The following is a 22,343-nucleotide window of genomic DNA, read 5'->3' as shown; positions in this document are numbered from 1 at the left end:
ATTTGCTGGATGTCATGCTAGGCTGTACATGGTTAGAATGATGATTAAAACTTCAATTACTCTTGTATTAGGTTTGTTTGTTTACTCATTGCTTTAGTGCACTCTTGGCTTGAAGATTAATACTAATATTTATACTATTATTATTATTCGAGTGTGTATTCACTGCTGACAAGTAGGAAGAAATGATTTCTGTAGTTTAAAATTAAACACATGATAAAGCACCCCAGATTTTTTTTTAGTTTATTTTAGATAACTATATGTCCACATTATTATGTACAGTTTACACAACCAATAATATACAAGCCCAGTTTCCAACTTTGTATTTTGCTAAATTATGCAGGATTCCAGTGACCATATGAATTGTTTGCTATACATTATAGATTTGTTTAAAATGAAGGTGAGCTATAATCATTTTTGACAGTAATGCCTCGTACACACGGTCTGACTTTTGACCATGCAAAAGTCTGCCGTGAGTCCATCGGAAGTCCGACAGAAAGAAAGAGAACAGATTCTCTATCTAAGGTCAGTTGGACTTCCGACAAAAAAAGGCAGATGGAGGCTACACACGGCTGGACTTTCCGAGAAAAAAAGCCTGACTTTTTTTCTCGGGAAGTCCGGCCGTGTGTACGAGGCATTAAACTTTGTTTAAGGTTTATGGAATTAAAACATAAGCATCACATTCAGAACAGCATAGGTGGACATAAGTGAACAAATAATAACCAAGACTGTCCCAAAAACATTTTAGGAAGATACAGTATTTTTTGGCGTATAAGACTACCTTTTACACTTAAAAAAACTGTCCAAAAAGCAGGGGTCGTCTTATACGCCGGGTCAGCTGCTTGGATGCCTGCTGAATGTGCGGTAATATTGTATGTAGCTTCGGCTACATACAGTATATACCGCTTAGCCAATCCCGGTGAGCGATGTATTTAAATGAATACAGAGCCTGCTTGGATTGGAGTAACAACCTCTGCCAATCCGAGCAGGCTACATATAGTAGCCTGCTCGGATTTGCTTTGAGTGTCAGAAAGGCGCGGGCTGATGATGTTACAGCTGCTGCCAATCCAAGCAGGCTTTGTATTCATTAATAGAATACATCGCTCGCCATGATTGGCTCCAGCTCCAGCAAGAAGGAAGAAGAATATGGCTCCAGAAGGAGGAAATATGAAGCGTCGGAAGCCTCGGAAGGGGGGGGGGGGGGTCATCTTATACGGCGAGTACAAGCAAAAAAATCTTAAAAAACTGTAAAATTAGGGGGTCGTCTTATACACCTGGTCGCCTTATACAACGGCAAATACGGTATATTTGGTGTCATAATCAGGAACAAGAAAGTGGTCTGAAATAGAAAAAGATACTGATTGGAAACAAAATGGTGGTCACTCTCTGATAGTACATAATATGCTGCAAGGACAGTAACTAAGGGGTAGAGAGTGAATGAGGGTAAGGAAGGGGGATTAGTTAGCAATAGAGTTTATCAATGTGGACCAAATTCCTTCATAAGTAGCAGGGCAGACAATACTTTTATATGTCAATTGGTATATCTGAAGCACATTTTGAATAGTAGTACACCATTGGGGGGGGGGGGGGGATAAAGGAGTTGCTTAGGAAGGGATGTGTTTAACATGAACTTGAATTTCCAGTAAGAAAACCAGTATATGTAATGAAAAGATTAAACCTAATACTGCTGTTGATCTAGCTACCACCAGCCAGACATAATTAATGATTCAAGGACAGCCTCAAACCATGCGATACAAAGTTCTTTTGTTTGTTTAGCATTGGTTACAAGTAAGGGAGATAGTGGGGTTGATACAATGCAGTCTAAGGGGGTATAGAAATTTGTATGTAACATTTTCAAATGGTTATTTAGCAGAGATAATCAATTTGGTATACTGTGCCATGCCAACTTCCCAATCGTCATCTGTAAGAGTAGAAATGTCACTTTTCTATTTATGGAATAGGGTATTGATTTGGAACATGTAGTCATAAGAAGGGCATCAACCAGGTTTTCAGTAGATATTGTTGGAGGGAAGGTAGTAGTGAGAATTGAGATCTGATCACATGTTGGACCATATCAGAAGACTATCCCTTCAGGGAGGCCATAAACGCATTGTCCACCTGCTTAAAAGTTTGTATCAAGCACAAGCATGTTAATGCCTATTCTAGACCATATATGTGTGTCTGATGGCACATTTAGGTGTTGGAACTTGGGGTTCCCTCTAGCGTGGGTGAAGTGTGTGAAATGGCTAACAATCTTCTTAATGCCTAGGATGTTACTGTCATATAGATGTGTTTCCTGGAAGACCAATATGAGACATATATGATTTAGGATAAAAGTGAAAACTAGCAACATTTTTCAGTTTAGAATTAAGGCCTTGTGTTTTCCAGGAAAGAATGTTAAAGGTTTACTTAACCTTTTCCCAAAACATAAAATAGTGAACAAACTCACAGCACCCTCAAAACATCCCCAGTTCCCTATCCACTTACCTCCTTGGATGATTATCTTTCACTGCGCACATGATGTAGCAGTCTAAGCATTTGAAAGTGGTGCTCTTCTGAACTCGTATCTCCTCCAGGAAGCTGGGATGGCTCCTCAGTGAGATTCTCATTGATCAGCACAGTGACATGTCAGCACTGGGTTGTATACTGCATTTTTCAGATGTCCAAACCATTACACCTGGACACACACTGCTGGTGTGGGCAGCAGAAAATAATTAACAAAGGAGACAAGTTTTAGCCATTTGCCAACTGGACCATAGACAAATGATGTCCTGGTCGTCAAGTGGAATATTGGAATTATGACTGCAGCAATATGCCATAACCCCAATATTGTTTTTCTTCAGCCGGCGACCCTCTACAAGATATAAAAAATAGGGATGGTGGGATTGTTTCCAGATACAAATGACAATATCTCACAATCCCGTGGTTAAGTACAATAAAAAGAAAAAAGAACAATTGGGAGAGAAACTCCCCCAAATTTGGGGATTTTTTATGTGAGAGGTGTCAAATGCTATAAAAAGGCAAACACACTAAACACATATTGTTTTATGAAAATATATCAAAATTTAATAATAATTGTTAAAAACAATTTCCAACGATTAACATGGACCACAGTACAAAAGCAGGGTATATGACAGTATTCAGGTAGCCAACAAGTTTCGCACAAAGGTGCTTCGTCAGGGCCTTGAAACATTTCTTTTGAATAGTGTAGTCTGTGTATGACATAAAAAATGCGCCATTAATACACAACATATAATATAACATAGCACATTACATATTCATATCAGTAAAAAAGAGAGATTACTGTGTGCTTAACAAATCTGCTAATTACCGAGTCAAGTGTACCAAAACGCAACCCAGGGGTCCTACTGGCGAGAGGAACAAGCTGCCAAGACACTGACCAGTGGTAGTCAGGTCCACTAGGTCAGAAGATGTGCAGATATTAGAGCATTTGGAGAACCCGGCAGCCAGACAAGCATCTGTAAATTATTAAAATACAAGATAATAAGGTAAAGTGTATATGTCTACACATGATAACCATAGTGAGATAGATACAGCTAGATTAATTTAACCTACATGCAGAGGTATAAATGGCCGGGGACCTATTTAGCCAACTTAATAAGTGCCAAAAAGTAGACCAATATAGTGCATAACCCAGTTCCCATATTTGGGTATAAACAAGTGCACTGGGATATGGTAAGGTAAGTAAATAAATAAATAAATAAATAAATAAATAAATAAGGAAGGGAATAAAGAGAGAACTAATATGGAGCAGCAGGTGAATGGATAACAGATAGAAAAAATACCATACAATCAATCAGAGAGATATAAGATATAAAGGGTATATAATATATATATATATATATATATATATATATATATATATATATATATATATATATATATATATAATCATATACCAGATATTCCCTCAGTACGCTGCTCCACATAACAACCTCTCATGTTAACCCATTGTTTATAACTCATTATTTATAATCTCCCTGTCCACTGAACAAATACTAGTCAGTGGAATTTTAATTATACTACAAATAGCACAGCAGGTTCAATAAAACAAGATATTAATGAGATGGCAATAGCAATAAAACCCCCATACACTCATGGATTCCAAGTTGAGTTACAAAGCTGTGCGAGTATAAGGGAGAAGAGGGATACTTACCTGGGAATAATAAAGCTGGTATTAAGTTTCCAAAATGAAGGATATACCATCCAATACAGTGCACAATATATATGCTAACAGACAGCTGAATACAAACTTGTGTCTCCTTCTCTTCAAGGCAGCGTCTGACATGGACACTGTCTTAAGAGCCAAAGCTCTCACCGGAAGTAAAAAGGTCACTATGATCTCTGACTTCACCTCGGGTCCGCACGCCCCTGGTAATGTGCGCACGCACATAGCATCCACCCGCACAGCGCATGCGCATAGGTGGAATGCACGCGTAGAGCGTGCAATGCACAGACGTGCAAGGGACGCACGGAGCACGTGCAGAATACACTCGTGGACCACACGTTTGGAGCGCACAGTGTATGTGCGTCGCGCGCTCTACGCGTGCGTTCCACCTATGCGCATGCGCTGTGCGGGTGGATGCTATGTGAAGTCAGAGATCATAGTGACCTTTTTACTTCCGGTGAGAGTGTTGGCTCTTAAGACAGCGATGACAGTGGAGGAAAAATACAGGATGGAGGAGCTGAAGGATAGTGTTGAAGAGGAAAAAATTGTTTTAAAGATAAATGGAAAAACTGGAGATATTAAAAAAAAACTGGAGCTATGCGGAAAATTTGAGGGGAATGAGATAAGAGGATAAACAGGAAGAAAGGCAAAACTGTCAAAATAAGGAGATCTGGAGTCATGAGGGGGGAGGGGGGAGGGACATATGGAGGAGGTTGTGGGAATAATGTATGGAAAGACATGTATATGGTGGCCAATACTGGATTTACAAAGGTCACTTGATTTTTAAAACTGAAGAAAAAAAAAAGAAAGCATAAAGGAAAACCCACAAATGATGTGAAATCGTTATAAGAGACGATTGAAGCAAAAAAACATGAGCAAGTCTCTAGTTTTTGGTGGAGTCTGAAGTGGGGAAAAAAAAAAGTCATGCTTAAGGGTGCATTTCCAAACAGGGCAGGAGTGATTCTTGGGTTTTCTGTGCTGATAATGCAGGAAATCCTGTTCATCTGCAGTTCGATTAGGGGCATAAGGGAGACAGATGAAAATAGTATGCCTGAAGCAATATTAACCACATCCTGTCCGTAATGTCAATTTACGGGTGAGCAGTAGCTTTCTCTTTCTGGGACATATGTTATATAATGTCGTCCATATGTCATATAATGTCGTCCAACTCTTGCCACGCTTGCACGTCCAGGTGGGGGGGGGGCGCAGCTAGGCAGTCGTTTGTGAGCTTTGTCCCTGGGACACGGTGCATCACCAATCTTGGTAAAGAGCCAATGACAAGGCACTTTTCCCATGTGATCAACTGTGTCCAATCACAGCTGATCACATGAACAAGCAAATGCCGGTTATCTGCATTCTTTTCCTTACACTGACAGCGTGTGAGGAGAGACGATTAGTTGCATTTCCTCACACTGGAGATCTGCACAGATAATCAGGGCACAGTGCCCTGATTATCAGAGCAGCCCCCACAGTGACCAGTAGTGAGGCTGATCAGTGCCCATCAGCGCAGACAGTCAGTGCTGGTTTCAGTGCCCATAAGTGCCTGCTCATCAGTGCCGCCCATCAGTGCCCATCATTGCCGCCAATCAGTGCCACCTATCTGTGCCACCAATCATTGCCTATCAGTGCTGCATATTAGTACCTCCCCACCAGTGCCACCTCATCATTGCCTTTCGGTGTTATGTCCTCAGTGCGCATCAGTGCCATCTCATCAGTGCCCATCAGTTCAGCCTTATCAGCACACATCAATGAAAAAAAGCTCTGTGTCTCCAAAAAATTATAAAAAATGTGTTTGGGCACAGAGTTGCGTGATCACGTATTTGTCATTCAAAGTGTGACAGTGCTGAAAGCTGAAAACTGGCCTGGTCAGGAAGGGGGTAAAAGTGCCCAGTAGGCAAGTAATGTTGAAAGTTATCTACTTAGAGAGCAGATCAGAATGTAGTGACACAGGATTATATGTAACCTGCTGAATCTAGTCATGTGGCAACAGCTTCAGAGTTAGTAAAAAGAGGGCTTTCTTTCCATGTTGGACCCCGAAACTTGTCTAGAAACAACATGCTACAGTATATTCTATGTTTTTAGCACAGGGTCTGACTTTGACTGCTTCAAAAAGAGCAGTGTTGATTCTGGGTTTTCAAGGAATAATCGGGGGATCATCATCAGTTTTATCTACTGCAGTTCAACTTTATGTCTGGCTTCTCCAAGTATAGGAACTCAGTCATAAAAACTCAGCAATTTCAGAAAGAAAGTATATGTTGAGGAGCAAACCATGTCAGGGTAGCATGCGGTGGGTACACTGCATTTTTTTTTTTGAGAAAAAGAGCTCCATCCGGGAGCATCAAGGTGCAAAGATTACTGCACCCATTTCTTTTCTCAGTGCCCTCTACTCTGGATTGAAGAGTTTTCACCTCAACAGAGAGAGTGTGAAGCATATCTGTATGCTGTCTAGTGGTGTCTCCAGTAATCCCCAAGCAGTTCTTTGCTGCTGAAAAGCTTTGCCATTTTCAATGCAAAAAAACGTAGTAAAAATATAATTTAGTTGAGTACAGCTCTGTTTAAAGTGCTTAAAATAAAAAAAATCCTTAGTTGCTATGATGTACCCTGACAACCAATGACGGTTTTGAAAAAAATGGCATTCCCCCCAAAAATACATAGCAGATGCTTATGTACCAATGTTCACAGTTTGGCATTGCTATGATTGTAACACAATACATGACTGTCATTCATGCATATGAAGGAAATACAGCGGGTGCCAGGCCCATAAAGCTGGATGGAAATTTCCACCTCCATTTTATTGTGACAGGAAGATCAGATGCATCTTGGATTGGATTGGATTGGAATAAATACTTATAGAGCGCCGAATGCGAGTTGTGAAACTCGCGTCACAATATTACCCTTCATAGGGTGCCTTGCGAGGATTTCCACATTAGTTAAGGTGCATGAATGAAAAAAGGAGCAATGCAGATCTAATGCAATCACACCAACACCAGAATCTATCTGATCCCTGTATGTACAAATAAAGACATTTTGATGCATGTTAATGCTTATGCCACCACTGCTTTTATAGAGGCTGAAGCTATAAAGAATTTCTCATTTGCGGACTTAATAACGATACAGAAGATTGCTAATCCTAAATGAACATGCATTCATTTACAAATGTTTTATCTGCCTTAGATGAGACAGTGAAAATTAATATACACCTAATTTATTTTCCTCTACAAACAGCAGATTTTGATTATATTTTTATTTTAACCCTTGCAATGAATTTCAATTAAATGTAACATTATATGTTGTAAAATAAATATACTCTGTAAATTGGTAGATTAAAAAAAACAGTGGATTAAAAAAAAAAAAATCTTCTAAATGATGAACTGGTGATTGCAAGACTGCAATAACTGTGTGCTTGTTCTGCATACATTTATTAAATCTATTTTAAACAGATTTAATTACTTTGTTATATTCTATAGAGAGTTTCATTAATTCTAGTGTATCTATGTTCGCTATTGTACTAATTATAATGTCAAATATAATCTAGGAGATTACATACATTCTAAATGAGAAAAAAAAAAATACTAAAAATGTTTGTCCTATTTCTCATATTACAGTATTCATATTTCTCTAAAAGTGTATATTATATTTTGTAGTCCTAGTGATTATTAAAAAAAATACATTAGTCTGGGGGGCGGCATTCCAGGCCCTGGTTTCCACTAGGGACAGACTTATACATTACAAGTTTTTGCATAGGATATACCTGACCCCGGCCAGACTGGCCAGAATGTTCGGAGGTCAGGGATCTGCTTGCTGGCGGTGCTCCATGCCCTGTCTTTTGGGATTGCCCCCAGGTCAGGGCATACTGGCAGGCGGTGGTGGATTGCATTAGGTCGGTCACTTCTATCTCAATCCCCATGACTGTAGAGGTGTGTTTGCTGCAGCTAGTTGAACCCCTGGCTACGACCAGGGCTATAAGGACTCTTCTTATTCTTTTGCTTTTTTATGCCAAGAAAATAATCATCCTTTCATGGAAAAGCTCCTCAGCCCCAACGGTGACAGCTTGGAAGGTGTTAGTCAACAAATCCATCCCATTCTATAAGGCAACATACTTGAATAGAGGGGCATTGACCAAGTTTGATAAGGTATGGGGGGGCTGGATGGCCTCCGTGGATACGGTGTCAGATTAAGCTAGTTTGGTGGAGGTATATGTGGTCCGACAGCTGAGAGGGTCAGGGAAATCTTTGGAGGGGATGATGGAACACTGCACGGCATGTCTCATGTTAATTGTGCATTTTGGAAGGGGTACTAGTTGTTGTCTATTATATTGTGGTTGGGTCCTTTGGGAGGGAGTGAGAACACCTGTCTCTTAGCTCAGCACTGGGGTCGGGAGTCGGCAAAAAGGTTTTATTTGTATTGTATAGGGGGGACCAGTCATGCTTGGACTTCATTTAATTACGGTCCATCTCATTCCATTCGACCAATGTTGACTATGTCTACTGCAAGCATTTTCCCCCCCCCTCATCTCTTCCCCCCCCTTTTTTTCCCTTCTTCCCTTTCCCTCCTTCCCCTTTTCTTTTGGTTGTGTTTTGTTTTGTACACCGATCCCTGTGTTTTGACCGGTAACTGTTGGTCGCGTTTGTGGCCTGTTATTGTATATGTGTCTTGAAAAATTCAATAAAAATAATTTTACAAAAAAAATACATTAAAAAATATATTTTAGACATTTGTGAAACCAGACATGAACCTTGTCTATTCATTTATATGGTGTTTTGGGGTTTATTAAAACTGGAGAGTGCAAAATCTGGTGCAACTATGCATATAAATCAATCAATTTGCAGGTTTTTTTTATGTCAAAGCTTAATTGAACAGGCTGAAGTTAGAAGCTGGTTGGATACCATGCACAGTTGCACCAGTTTTTTTTACTCTCCACGTTTAGTAAATCAACCCCTTTATGTGTATATTTGATCAGTGACATCACCCAGTCAGGTGGAGGGTCAGAAGGAGCAAACGGGTTTGATTTAGTAAAGGCTAATATACTGTACACTTGCACCATAGCTTAACCACTTAAGCCCCGGACCATATTGCTGGTCAAAGACCAGAGCACTTTTTGCGATTCGGCACTGCGTCGCTTTAACTGACAATTGCGCGGTTGTGCGACGTGGCTCCCAAACAAAATTGGCGTCCTTTTTTTTCCACAAATAGAGCTTTCTTTTGGTGGTATTTGATCACCTCTGCGGTTTTTAGTTTTTGCGCTATAAACAAAAATAGATCGACAATTTAGAAAAAAATGAATATTTTTTGCTTTTTACCATATTAAATATCCCCCAAAAATATATAAAAAAACAGCTTTTTTCCTCAGTTTAGGCCGATACGTATTCTTCTACATATTTTTCATAAAAAAATCGCAATAAGCGTTTATTGATTGGTTTGCGCAAAAGTTATAGCGTTTACAAAATAGGGGGTAGTTTTATGGCATTTTTATTAATATTTTTATTCTACTAGTAATGGTGGCGATCAGCGATTTTTTTTCGGTACTGCGACATTATGGTGGACACTTCGGACACTTTTGACACATTTTTGGGACCATTGGCATTTTTATAGCGATCAGTGCTATAAAAATGCATTGATTACTATAAAAATGCCACTGGCAGGGAAGGGTTTAACACTAGGGGGCGGGGAAGGGGTTAAGTATGTTCCCTGGGTGTGTTCTAACTGTAGGGGGGGTGGACTCACTATTGGAAATGACTGATCGCTGTTCATGCATTTCTCCCCTGACAGGACCAGGAGCTGTGTGTTTACACACACAGCTCCTGGTTCTCGCTCTGTAAAGAGCGATCGCGGGTGCCCGGCGGTGATCGCAACTGCCGGGCACGCGCGCTGGAGTCAGGAGCGAGCGGGGGCGCATGCCCCTATTGGCTGCTGGGAGAGATGACGTAGAGCTACGTGCTCTCACCCAGCAGAGCCGACCTGCCGCCGTAAAACTGCGGCGGCTGGTCGGCAAGCAGTTAATAAATTAGGTAAAACTTCACTTTGCAAATAATACTCAATCACATGCAAGAAAAAAAAACAGCAAACATTGCTTGCACATGATTGGACAATAGAAATCAGCAGAGCTTCCCCTCTAGATCTAGAGCAACTGCGCTTACAGTGCACAGTTTATTTGTCTTTAGTAAATCAACCTCAATGTGTCAGTTGGTGGGCATTCATCAGCAGGCATCAATTCATCATGAATGACATCTGCATCGCTGGATTGCATGATTTAAGATAGATTTACATTGTAGGACTTTTTTGTTAAAGAATAATGGAATGGTGTCAGTGTGTTTATTTACTTTGTGATTGTTTGGATTGTTATTTACTATGTGATTTTGCTACGGTGTTTGGATATGGTTCAGGAAGGGGAGCACACTCTCGCTACCTCCCTTTTCCAGGTTAGTAGAGATTTTGAAGGGATCCTATGCCATTGCTTGTCTGGGGTCCCCCTAAACTTCCTTACCTGACTCTAATCAAGGATAAAGACCTGGTATTGTTTTTTTGTTTTTTGATGAGGGTCAGTTATGGATTTTATATAGGGCCCCATGAAAAAATACAAGGAAAAAACACAAGAACAGCAGAAGAAAAAGAAGAGCATGCTGGCTGGATGGCCATGAAAGTGATGGGAAAATAAACATGCAGCCTCCTCCTTCTTCCTAAATCATAGCAGGTCATATGCCCTTAAGATAGCTTGACAGGAGGAACACCCCTACCAAAATACCTTACCCTTATGTTAAAGGCCTATACCCAACATCACTAGCCTGGTGGATGTTGGGGTGTGTGGGGGGAAGGGCATACGAACCTGGAAGTCCCATTTAAGATAATATGAATTAAAATGAGTAAGGGATACATAGTACTGCTAGTTACTCATTCATCAGAAAAATAAAATAAAAATTCAAATAAACACACAACACAATGATGAAGATCTTTAACCACTTACCCCCCGGACCATATTGCTGCCCAAAGACCAGAGTACTTTTTGCGATTCGGGACTGCGTCGATTTAACACACAATTGCGCGGTCGTGCGACGTGGCTCCCAAACAAAATTGGCGTCCTTTTTTTCCCACAAATAGAGCTTTCTTTTGGTGGTATTTGATCACCTCTGCGTTTTTTATTTTTTGCGCTATAAACAAAAATAGAACGACAATTTTGAAAAAAATGAATATTTTTTACTTTTTGCTGTAATAAATATCCCCCAAAAATATATAAAAAACATTTTGTTTCCTCAGTTTAGGCCGATACGTATTCTTCTACATATTTTTCATAAAAAAAAATCGCAATAAGCGTTTATTGATTGGTTTGCGCAAAAGTTATAGCGTTTACAAAATAGGGGGTATTTTTATGGCATTTTTATTAATATTTTTTTTACTAGTAATGGCGGCGATCAGCGATTTTTTTTTCGGTATTGCGACATTATGGCGGACACTTCGGACATTTTTGACACATTTTTGGGACCATTGGCATTTTTATAGCGATCAGTGCTATAAAAATGCATTAGATTACTATAAAAATGCCACTGGCAGTGAAGGGGTTAACACTAGGGGGCGGGGAAGGGGTTAAGTATGCCTGGGTGTGTTCTTACTGTGGGGGGGGGGGGTGGCCTCACTAGGGGAAACACTGATCTTCTGTTCATACATTGTATGAACAGAAAATCAGCATTTCCCCTGCTGACAGGAACGAGAGCTGTGTGTTTACACACACAGCTCCCGTTCCCCGCTCTGTACCGAGCGATCGCGTGTGCCCGGCGGCGATCGCGCCCGCCGGGCACACGCACGGGCGTCGGGGGTGAGCGGGGGGCGCGCGCGCGTGCGCCCCTAGTGGCGGCTAATAGGCAGGACGTCATATTACGTGGTCTCGCCTAGGAGAGCCACCTTGTGGACGTATTTCGACGGTGCGGCGATGGCAAGTGGTTAATGAAAAAAAAGTCATATGATTTTAATCCATAAACAGCATCATCCAGTATTGTAGATCCACTTTAGTCATTCAATGAGCAACGATCCCAACGACCCGCCAAAAGAAAAAAAAAAACTTTCTCTCAGCTGACTCTACGTTGGAGACAGCTAAATAAGCTGTAAACAAAGGGCTGGGAGCTGGCTTGTGTCAGTGACCAAATACAGTCTAGATGATATTTGATCCATGCCATTACCTGGGATGCCTGTTTGCTCTGTAACACGCTGGAAGGCAGCAGGATAGAGGTTGCTGCCTGTGCATTAGCAACCAGTGACAATGTTTGGCCAATATAGTCTAGGCAACCAATGATGCTAGCAGCCTGCACTGCATTTAAAGGCAATAGTAATACTGCTTCCAGGAGTTTTAGGTGGGCAAATGGGCCAAGAAGCTTGGTCTATCCATGAACCATAAGCAGGCTGTGTTCTGTGTGAGCCCTGCAAAGCCGCAAATCCTTACCTATTGCATATGTCCTGTGCCACACTTTGACCCTTCAAGCTACATCTGTTATGCCCTGTACACACAATCGGTTCGTCTAATGAAAACGGACCGATGGACCGTTTTCATCGGACAAACCGATCGTGTGTGGACCCCATCGTTTTTTTTCCCATCGGTGAAAAAAATAGAAACTGTTTTAAATTTTTCTTATGGTTAAAAAACCGATTGAAAAAAACGATCGTCTGTGGGGAAATCCATCGGTCAAAAATCCATGCATGCTCAGAATCAAGTCGACGCATGCTCGGAAGCATTGAACTTCATTTTTCTCAGCACATCGTAGTGTTTTTCGTCACCATGTTGGACACAATCGAATTTTTAACCAATGGTGTGTAGGCAAGACTGATGAAAGTCAGCTTCATCGGATATCTGATGAAAAAATCCATCGGTTTAGATTCCATCAGATATCCGATTGTGTGTACAGGGCATTAGTCATAAACTTTCAGCTTTTGGAGTTGCTGCAGTGACTCAAATGTAACACCTGCGATACCTGCTCAAACCCTTTAGGCCCTAGATTCCAAGATCAAAAGTGTAATATACTGCAGCTTACCAGCTCTTAAATGTGGTCAGGGCATTCGTTTTACTTGTATTATGCCTCATTTTTATTTTAACCTGTTGATCCGCCATCATAGTATGACAGCTCTCACCCACTAACTATACTGTATCTATAGAGAAGCAGCATTCCCAACCTAGCCAACTCTTCTGATTAACACAGATTCTGTTCTAGGGGTATAGTTCTCACTCGTTGTTGTGTAATAATGGAGGGATGGCCTTTTCACTCTAGGACAGGAATTGTGTTAGGACTGCAGAATACCTCCCCTTCTCCTCACTTCTTTAATATAGCAGAAGGTGTCTCTTATAAAGCACTTCCTGATAGCCTAGTGTGCAGGGAACTGGACACCACTTGATTGATTTCTGGCATAATCAACAAGTTTTTTTGCACAGATATAATGCGATAATTTCAATGGTGTATACATTTACATCATATACATCATTACATATACATCAAAATTAATTGTTATCATTCTCTCTCATTCTCTCTCATTATAGTCTTATAGTATATATTTTTTTAAATGTTATTTAGACCTTATTAGTTTGCTTGCATTTAACACTAAACAATGTGATCATTGTAAGCTAAATTTGTTTTTGAAGAATAATTTAGATGCTTTTTCAAATCTCTTTACTGTTATTGGGTAACATGTATTTTATATTTGCACTCAACACTGTTGTACACTTTGCACTTGTAGTTTGCACTTGTAGTGCAAATTTGATTTGCCTTTTTGTAAATAACCCCCTATTTGTCTTCAGCAAATAAACCCCATAGTCTTCTACACACTAACCATTTTTGTATTCTAATGCCACATACACACGACCGTTTTTCGTGTTGTAAAAAATGACGTTTTTTTTTATGTCATTAAAAACGATCGTGTGTGGGCTCCAGAAGATTTTTCACAACGTAAAAAATGGACATTAAAACATTTTCACATTGTTTTTAACGTTGTCATTTTTAACATCGTAAAAAATGATCGCGTGTGGGCTTTAACTACGTGAAAAAAATGTGAATACTCAGAGCGCTCGTTCTGGTAAAATTAGCGTTCGTAATGGAGATAGCACATTCATCACGCTGTAACAGACTGAAAAGCGGGAATCGTCTTTTACTAACACGAAATCAGCAAAAGCAGCCCCAAGGGTGGCGCCATCCGAATGGAACTTCCCCTTTATAGTGCCATCGTACGTGTTGTACGTCACCGCGCTTTGCTAGAGCATTTTTTTTTCATGTTTGCGTGTAGGCAAGGTCGGTTTAACAATAATCGGGTTGAAAAAACATTGTTTTTTCTAGACAATTAAAAATGTCATTTTTTACATCCCGAAAAATGTGTGCGCGGCATCATGGTCTAATTATCCCCCATTATCCACCACTCAACCTATCTGCAATTTTCCTCCTGGCCATCCTGGGTAAGGAAACTTACATGGTAATAAATTACCACATCTGAACAAAATAGGGAACATTTTTCCTCAACAAATATGGAACGTTGAGTTAGATTAGAATAAGTGAGGTTTATTTAATCAAAAAATAGAGAATGTTACTTTTCAAAGGCATTTTCACCTAGCTTAGTGAATTCACTTTGCAAGTAATGCCCAATTACACACAAGAAAGATTAAAAAACAGGATTTTTTTTGTGCACGTTTGGATGTTAAAGTCAGCTATACGAAACCACAATAGATATTTAAGCACAACATATAAGATAAATCTAACATTATGGTTGCAATACATATTCATAAACAGACACTTCATAAATCTGAGTCTGAGGGATGGCATGCTAAGGTTATAGAATGTTTCCATCCTGCTAAACCAGTGACACAAGTCTAAACCTAATCATTTTTTTTCTCATTTTTTTTAAGTACTAATTACAGTAAGTCAAATTTTCTAATTGCCATAGTGTCTTAAACTTGCATAAAAAAGATTGAACTTGGTGGGATGCAATTTGATAGGAGCTGTCTTTTGTGTTTTCTGATGTACATACATTTTATAAACTTCCATAAAGTATAATGAAATGTTTAATCAATAAACATACTTTTTGCCTATTAGGAATTGCATCTATATTCAAGTTTGTTGGTTATCCCAGAGCACACTGTTATTATGCAGAAATAGTAGTTTGGCCTTTAAATAATTTAGTTTCCTGGAGGTAAAATCTGTCATGCTTAGAAGAAATGTGTCTCTGTAGCCCTCTTAAATGTAATGTGTATGTTATCCTCCTAGTGATAGGAATTGTCATTCACTTTGATAGAAATGTCATGTTGACCTTTCCATTACCATGTAGAAAAAGCTATATTTGTTTAGGATACAACTTTATTAGTTTTAAACTGATTAAACAAATACATCATTTTATTCTAAGCAACTTCCTCCTATTACAGGAATTGTTCAGCTGAGCCTTCCAGAAGACCAGTTAGTAAGTTATACAACAGTAACGGTTGGGCAAAGCGTTGTCTTGATCTGTGGCATACAAGGGAATATGAGACCTCCTATCATCTGGAAACGCAACAATGTCGTTCTAAACAACTTGGACTTGGAGGACATCAATGTAAGTTAAAAGTGGAATTTCTTTATATATCCAACTTATTTCTCTACGGCAAGGAAATACTGTAAATTCTACCAGAATTTCATTAGCACATAATTATTTTTAACAAGGAAAACATAAAATGTGTGATAACATAGGTACATACAAATAAGTTCTATGCCATTACATCTTGTTCATGAAGACTGCCAGAGAATAAAGTGAAGGTACAGAATTTAAAAAAAGGTTTTTATGTAATATTAAGGGACTAAAGCCAGTCATAGGTCAAAATTCAGCTGGTTCAGCAGGGAAAGGTCAAATTTTGGTCCATCTATGGGGAGGGTGATTGTACAGAAGTTGATCATAAGATCATATTGGTTGAACTAAATGGACTTGTGTCTTTTTTCAACAAGAATAACTGTGTAACCAACCTGTTGGAAAATTTTCGCTTGATCTGTGCCGCAGGCGAGTGTATTCTGATGGTGGGGAAGCCTTCTGGCTGTCAAATTACAATAGCTAAAGAAAAGAATGTGTCCGGTATGCCCTGTGTTCCATAGACCGAAGACTCGCAAACCAGGTGACGTGATGAGGCCGTCCTGTGTGTTTTGTCAGAATGACATCATCAGGATGCATGCAGCACCTTCTAAAGAGACAGTGGGGGTTATTTACAAAAGACAAATCCACTTTGCACTACAAGTGCAAACTACAAGTGCAAAGTGCACATGCAATTGCACTGAAAATGCACTTGGAAGTGCAGTCGCTGTAGATCCGAGGGGGACATTCAAGGAAAATAAAAAAACAGCATTTTAGCTTGCACATGATTGGATAATAAAATCAGCAGAGCTTCCCCTCATTTCAGATCTACCCCTCAGATTTACAGCGACTGCACTTCCAAGTGCACTTTCAGTGCAATTTCAAGTGCACTTTGCACTTGTAGTTTGCACAGTGGATTTGCCTTTTGTAAATAACCCCCAGTGTGTATGAATTCTTTATTTATATTTTGGTTTTAGAGTCACATCATGTTTTATTAGGTGACACAATTGATTAAGACATATTTCTTTTAGCACATTTAAAGAGGCAATACACAGTCACTTTTTATGGAAAAAAATCATTGATACTACACATCAACACTAAGCAGCACCACTCATACCTCTCTCTCTATTCACTCTTAACACAAAATGACTGCACCTCCAGCCAAGTTGTGCATCCCTGAGAGTGGTGACGTTGGAACATCCTTCCGAAATGTTGTGGCATCTATCTTTTGATGCTGATGTTTGATCCTGGAGTATGGAAACAACAAAGACGTTTTACTTGCCAGAAGATTGTGGTTTGTACAGCAAGGAATGAGTGATCCCTTCTGGGCAATCAGGCTTGTGTTGCTGCACATGTTGCAGGCTATGCTTCTGATTAGTATGCAGTTCACTAAGTGGTGCTGTGTGGCCATACATTGGAAGATCTGTTGCACCATTGGATTAGGTGGTTGATGATACACTACTTTTTTGGAGCACTTGGATGGACTCTGATATTGTGATTCTGATATTTGTTTTATTTTAATTTAATTGTAATCCTAATTCATTTAAATTTTTTCATTTGTTTTATTTTATTTTGAACACATTCACTTTGCTTATTTGGTGCAAATTTGCTTACTTACAATTACATTTTTTTTTTTTTTTTTTTTTGTTTTTCATTGGATGCATTAGTTACATGCACTGTGGATTTAGAATTGATTCACATTTGATTTATAATTTTTCTGGTGCTGCAAATACATGTTTACACATATTTCTCAGGGTTGGTATGTCAATCCTTAATGCCGCGTACACACGGTCGTTTTTTGGCATGAAATAAAATGACATTTTTAAAAACATCATTTAAAATGATCGTGTGTGGGCTTTTTTTGTCGTTTTCCGTCTTCTGAAAAACGACAAAAAAAAATTCAAACATGCTTCAATTTCGTTTTTGAAAATGTAGTTTTTTGTGTTGTAAAAAATGATCGTGTGTGGGCTAAAACGACGTTTTAAACCTGCGCATGCTCAGAAGCAAGTTATGAGACGGGAGCGCTCGTTCTGGTAAAACTACCGTTCATAATGGAGTAAGCACATTCATCACGCTGTAACGGACAGTAAATCGCGAATCGTCTTTTACTAAAACGGAATCAGCTAAAGCAGCCCAAAGGCGAATGGAACTTCCCCTTTATAGTGCCATCGTACGTGTTGAACGTCACCGCGCTTTGCTAGAGCATTTTGAAAAAACGATGGTGTGTGGGCAACGTCTATGATGAAGTTGGAAAAACTTAGTTTTTTTTCATGATGAAAAACGTTGTTTTCTTTCATGACAAAAAGTGATCGTGTGTACGGGGCATTATTGTTGCTAGCAGCCTGTCAATTTTACCATAGCACTGGCTTTTTCATCACTCTTGTAACATTGGAAGAAACTATTAGGCCTCGTACACACGACCAGTTTCCTCGGCAGAATTTAGCTTCCGACCGAGTTTCTGGCTGAATTCTGCCGAGAAACCCGGCCGTGTGAACACTTTCGGCCGAGGAAGCCGACGAGGAGCTCGGCGAGGAAATAGAGAACATGTTCTCTATTTCCTCGTTGTTCTATGGGAGCTCTCGCCCCGCCGAGCTCCTCGGCGGCTTCAGTGCTGAACTGGCCGAGGAACTCGATGTGTTTGGCACGTCGAGTTCCTCGGCCGTGTGTACGGGGCCTGAGAATCAGATTCTGTAAATGAAGGCAGTCACTGTGTTTTTAACTGAGTTTTATAATGGCATAGATAGTTTATTCAACATTGTCTAGAGTGTTATAGCAAATTCCTACAATGATATGCATTCCTCAGCACTTGCAATAAAGAAGAGGCTGCAGGCATAGCAAAACATTGTCTAACTTCACGGATATTTACCAATAATTGGTCTCCACTGTAAGACTTTCTGCAGCTGCCCACTGAATTCCCTGAATAAAAATTGTTTGCCATAATAGAAATAAATACATAAACTTGTATTTTATTTTTTCCATTGTAGTGTCTATCAGTTGAATTTACATATTCACCACCTGTGTTTTTTTATCTTTTGAAATTATAATAATTTTGACTCTTGTTTTCTAGCCGAAGTTTTGTGAACATCAAATAAATATTGAAAGTGCTTTCATTAAACCAGCATATAAGAATAGGTAAACCCATAAAGACTGTAAGGCTCCATGCACAATGGGCTTAAACAAACGTCTATTCTCTTGGCAGTAAAAAAACGCTAATACAGAGCATTTTTTGTACAAAGTTTAGACGAGTTTTGGAGTATTTTATGTTTTTTCTGCCAGTAAGTTCCAGAAACGCGAACCAGAGGTATTTTTTTTCCTGCCTCTAAACATTGAGCTCAAAATATACCTATAATTGTCCTAATGTGTATGTACACATAGAATAACATTGAGTAGCTGCTGCAGGCAGAACACAAAACTCCTGTAGAAGCAATGTTTTTTCAGCGCGCATGGAGCCTAAGGATGTTCTCAACATATTCTAAAATTTCAATACTTGAGTGTTAGCCAAATGGCGATGCTACAAAAAAAGTCTAAATTTGTCTACAAATGCAACCACTTGCACACAGTGCTGAATTCACAGCACAGGTATTATACATTTATCAAAAAATAATTATATAATCTTCCTGCTAAAGATTTGTTTTGAATATAATTTTGTGAACCACTTCCTGCCCGGCCTATAGCAAAATGACGTCTGAACGGTGATTCAGTTATCCTGACTGGGCGTCATATGATGCCCAGCAGGATAACTGCCAGCGTGCGTCCATGGGGGCTCGCAGCACGACGATCGGTCGCGCGGAGTGTCATTCTGACACAACAATACACCGATCTCGGTAAAGAGCCTCCACGGACACGGCTGATCACAGTGTAAACAGGAAGAGCTGTTTATCGACTTTTCCTCACCCTAGTCTGAAAGACGAGAGTAGAGGAGAGCCGACTGGCAGCACTCCTGACAGGGGTGTCTGCGCTGATTGTTTATCAGTGCAGCCCGCCGCGGATGCCCACACTGGACCACCAGGGATGCCGCCAGGGCTACCAGGGATGCCCACCACACATGGATGACCAGGTATGCCCCCCATGGAGACCAGGGATATCACATAATGCACAAAATATGCCAATCAGTGCCCACAAATGGTGGCAGTAACTGCCCACTACTAATACCTGCCAGATATCTCCTCATCAGTGATGCCCATCAGTGACATCTATCAGTGTCCATCAGTGCCACCTCTCAGTGCCCATCTGTGCCCATTCATGCCCACCTATCAGTTCCCATCAGTGCCCATTCGTGCCACCTATCAGTGCCACCCATAAGTACCCATCAGTGCAGCCTTTCAGTGACTATCTGTGCTGCATATCAGTGCCCATCAGTGCTGCCTATCAATGCCCATCAGTGTTGCATATCAGTGCCACCTATCAGTGCTGTCTATCAGTGCCCATCAATGCAGCCAATCAGTGCCCATCATCAGTGCCCATCAGTGCCACCTCATCCGTGCCACCTCATTGGTGCCACCTCATCAGTGCCGCCTTATCAGTGCCCGTTAGTGCAGCCTCATCAGTGCCCATCAGTAAAGGATAATGTTTTCAAAATGTTCGGTCTTTTTTATTTGTTGCGCAAAAAAATAAAAACTCCAGCAGTGATCAAATACCACCAAAAGAAAGCTCTATTTAAGGAAACAAATTGATAAAAACAAATTGGGTATAGTGGAGCATGACCTGCCAATTGTCATTCAAAGTGTGACAGCGCTGAAAGCTGAAAATTGGCCTGGGCAGGATGGGGGTGTAAGTGCCTGGTATTGAAGTGTTTAGAGGGTCCAGTGTTGCATGACTGCTTTTCATTCTTGAGAAATGTGGCACTATAATCAAAGCAATCCTGTTTGATATCACTAGTATGGTTTTATTATCGGGCAGGGCCACCACATGTGTAGATGTGTACCACTCAGCTCACCACATCTCCAACATTGGTCTGGGTCTGGTATAGCCAAGTTAATTTTATGTAATAGGGCTGGACAGCGATGCCATTTGGTTATAATTAAAAATCTGGCTCCTGGTTGATTTATATGTGAGTAAGAAGACTTTATCCCATTCTTCATTAGCCAACTCTTTGCCTAGTTTTCGCTCCCAGTCTCAGGTATATTAGGGGAAGAGAGGAATGCATTGGACAGGAGGGTTCCATATATTTTAGAAAGAGCGTGTAGGCATTTTTGATCATAAAGACACAGCTCCTCAAACATGCTCCTTGTCCAATCCATCATAGAAATTATGTAGTTGGAAATATTAAAGCCAATCTCCTCAGTCGGCGCAAGAGAGGGAGCTAAGATCACTCAGGGGTTTCAGGCCCTTCGGAGTGAGCGCGTATTGGATTGGAGATGGATGTGGTGGTTGCCAACACAGAAAGCCCTTATCTGACAGCCCGGATAAAAACCTTATATTGCCCAATATCGGGGTAAGAGGCACACAATATTTACTATATGTAGTAATGACCTTGTCCCAGACATATAAACGTAAAGGAAAGCTGGAGTGTTAGCTGTGTAAAAGGCGAGGGTCTACAGGAACCACCAATGGAAGAGAAGTCAATTGTAACAGTGATAAGTCCGACTCAAGAGTGACCCACTGCTTAAGAGAACCGTGATGGAACCAGTCCAATATTCTTCTAAGTAGTGCCACAGTATGGTATAGTTCCAAATGGGGCAGACCTACGCCACCAGCGTCTTGCCTCCTCACCAGGATATCATGCCTAAGTCTAGCCGTAGATCTAGGCCAAATGAATTTAGGTAATATAGAGTGCACCAATCAAAAAAATAAGTGTGGGACCCGAATCAAAATTGTTTAGAAGATATTGAGAAATCTAGGGAGGATATCCATCTTAAAGAGGGACATCTGTCCCAGCCAGGAGTGTTGCATTGATGACCATGTCTTAAGGCGCTGCTACATGGTGGACATAAACAGGCAGTAATTTAACTCACAAACTATCTCCTACGCTCGGGAGCCCAGTCACCAAGTGGCACAACCAGAGCCTTCTAATGAAATATGGAATAACTAGTGTCTTGCAGGCCTCCTCAGAACAATGGGTATTCTTGAGGCTGAAACAAATAAAAAGAAAAGGGGGGCGCACTGACGTAAGCAAATTACCAATGGCAAGGTTTATTCATAAAATATAATGATACCATTCATACTCACAAGCAAGCTTTAAAATACAGCTTAAAAACCCTCCAACAGTTGCACACGATATCTCTACGCGCCTGCAATCTGGACCAGATGACTGGAGCATCAATTACGCATTACGAGGGCGTACGCTCTTCCTCAGAGCCACAGCGATATAGTAATTAAACTTATACAGTTTATGAAGTTGCAAAAGTATTTGAACTCCTAGGTATCTGATAGTAGCTGACTGATAATTATGAAACCACTCCCATTAGACCTACTTAGCACAGAGGCACAGCCAAACACACATAGATTTCACCAGAATAACAAAAGGTAGAAATCTGCAACAAATGTTGTTATAATCCTTGTAATGTACATAGATCACCCAGGGGGAATGTTTTTTCTCAACAAAGTGGCGTTACACTTTAAGGTGCCGAATATTTCTAGTTTCTATTTTGTATTTCTAGTTCCT

General features: G+C 40.3%; 1 protein-coding gene across 2 annotated transcripts in view; it reads left to right on the top strand.

The window, feature by feature from the left end:
• FSTL5 (follistatin like 5) overlaps window positions 1-22,343 on the top strand; it is an 803,249-nt gene that overhangs the window by 537,481 nt on the left and 243,425 nt on the right. For both annotated transcript variants that reach the window (XM_040332604.1, XM_040332598.1), the window contains exon 7: window positions 15,567-15,733. In XM_040332604.1, coding sequence (XP_040188538.1) covers window positions 15,567-15,733 — 167 coding nt within the window. The remainder of the gene's footprint in view (window positions 1-15,566; window positions 15,734-22,343) is intronic.

The sequence above is a fragment of the Rana temporaria genome, chromosome 1 (genome assembly GCF_905171775.1).
Source record: "Rana temporaria chromosome 1, aRanTem1.1, whole genome shotgun sequence".
In the NCBI taxonomy this organism is placed as follows: domain Eukaryota; kingdom Metazoa; phylum Chordata; class Amphibia; order Anura; family Ranidae; genus Rana; species Rana temporaria.
Note: the sequence above shows the minus strand (reverse complement) of the source record. Positions and strands in the feature narration are given on the sequence as shown.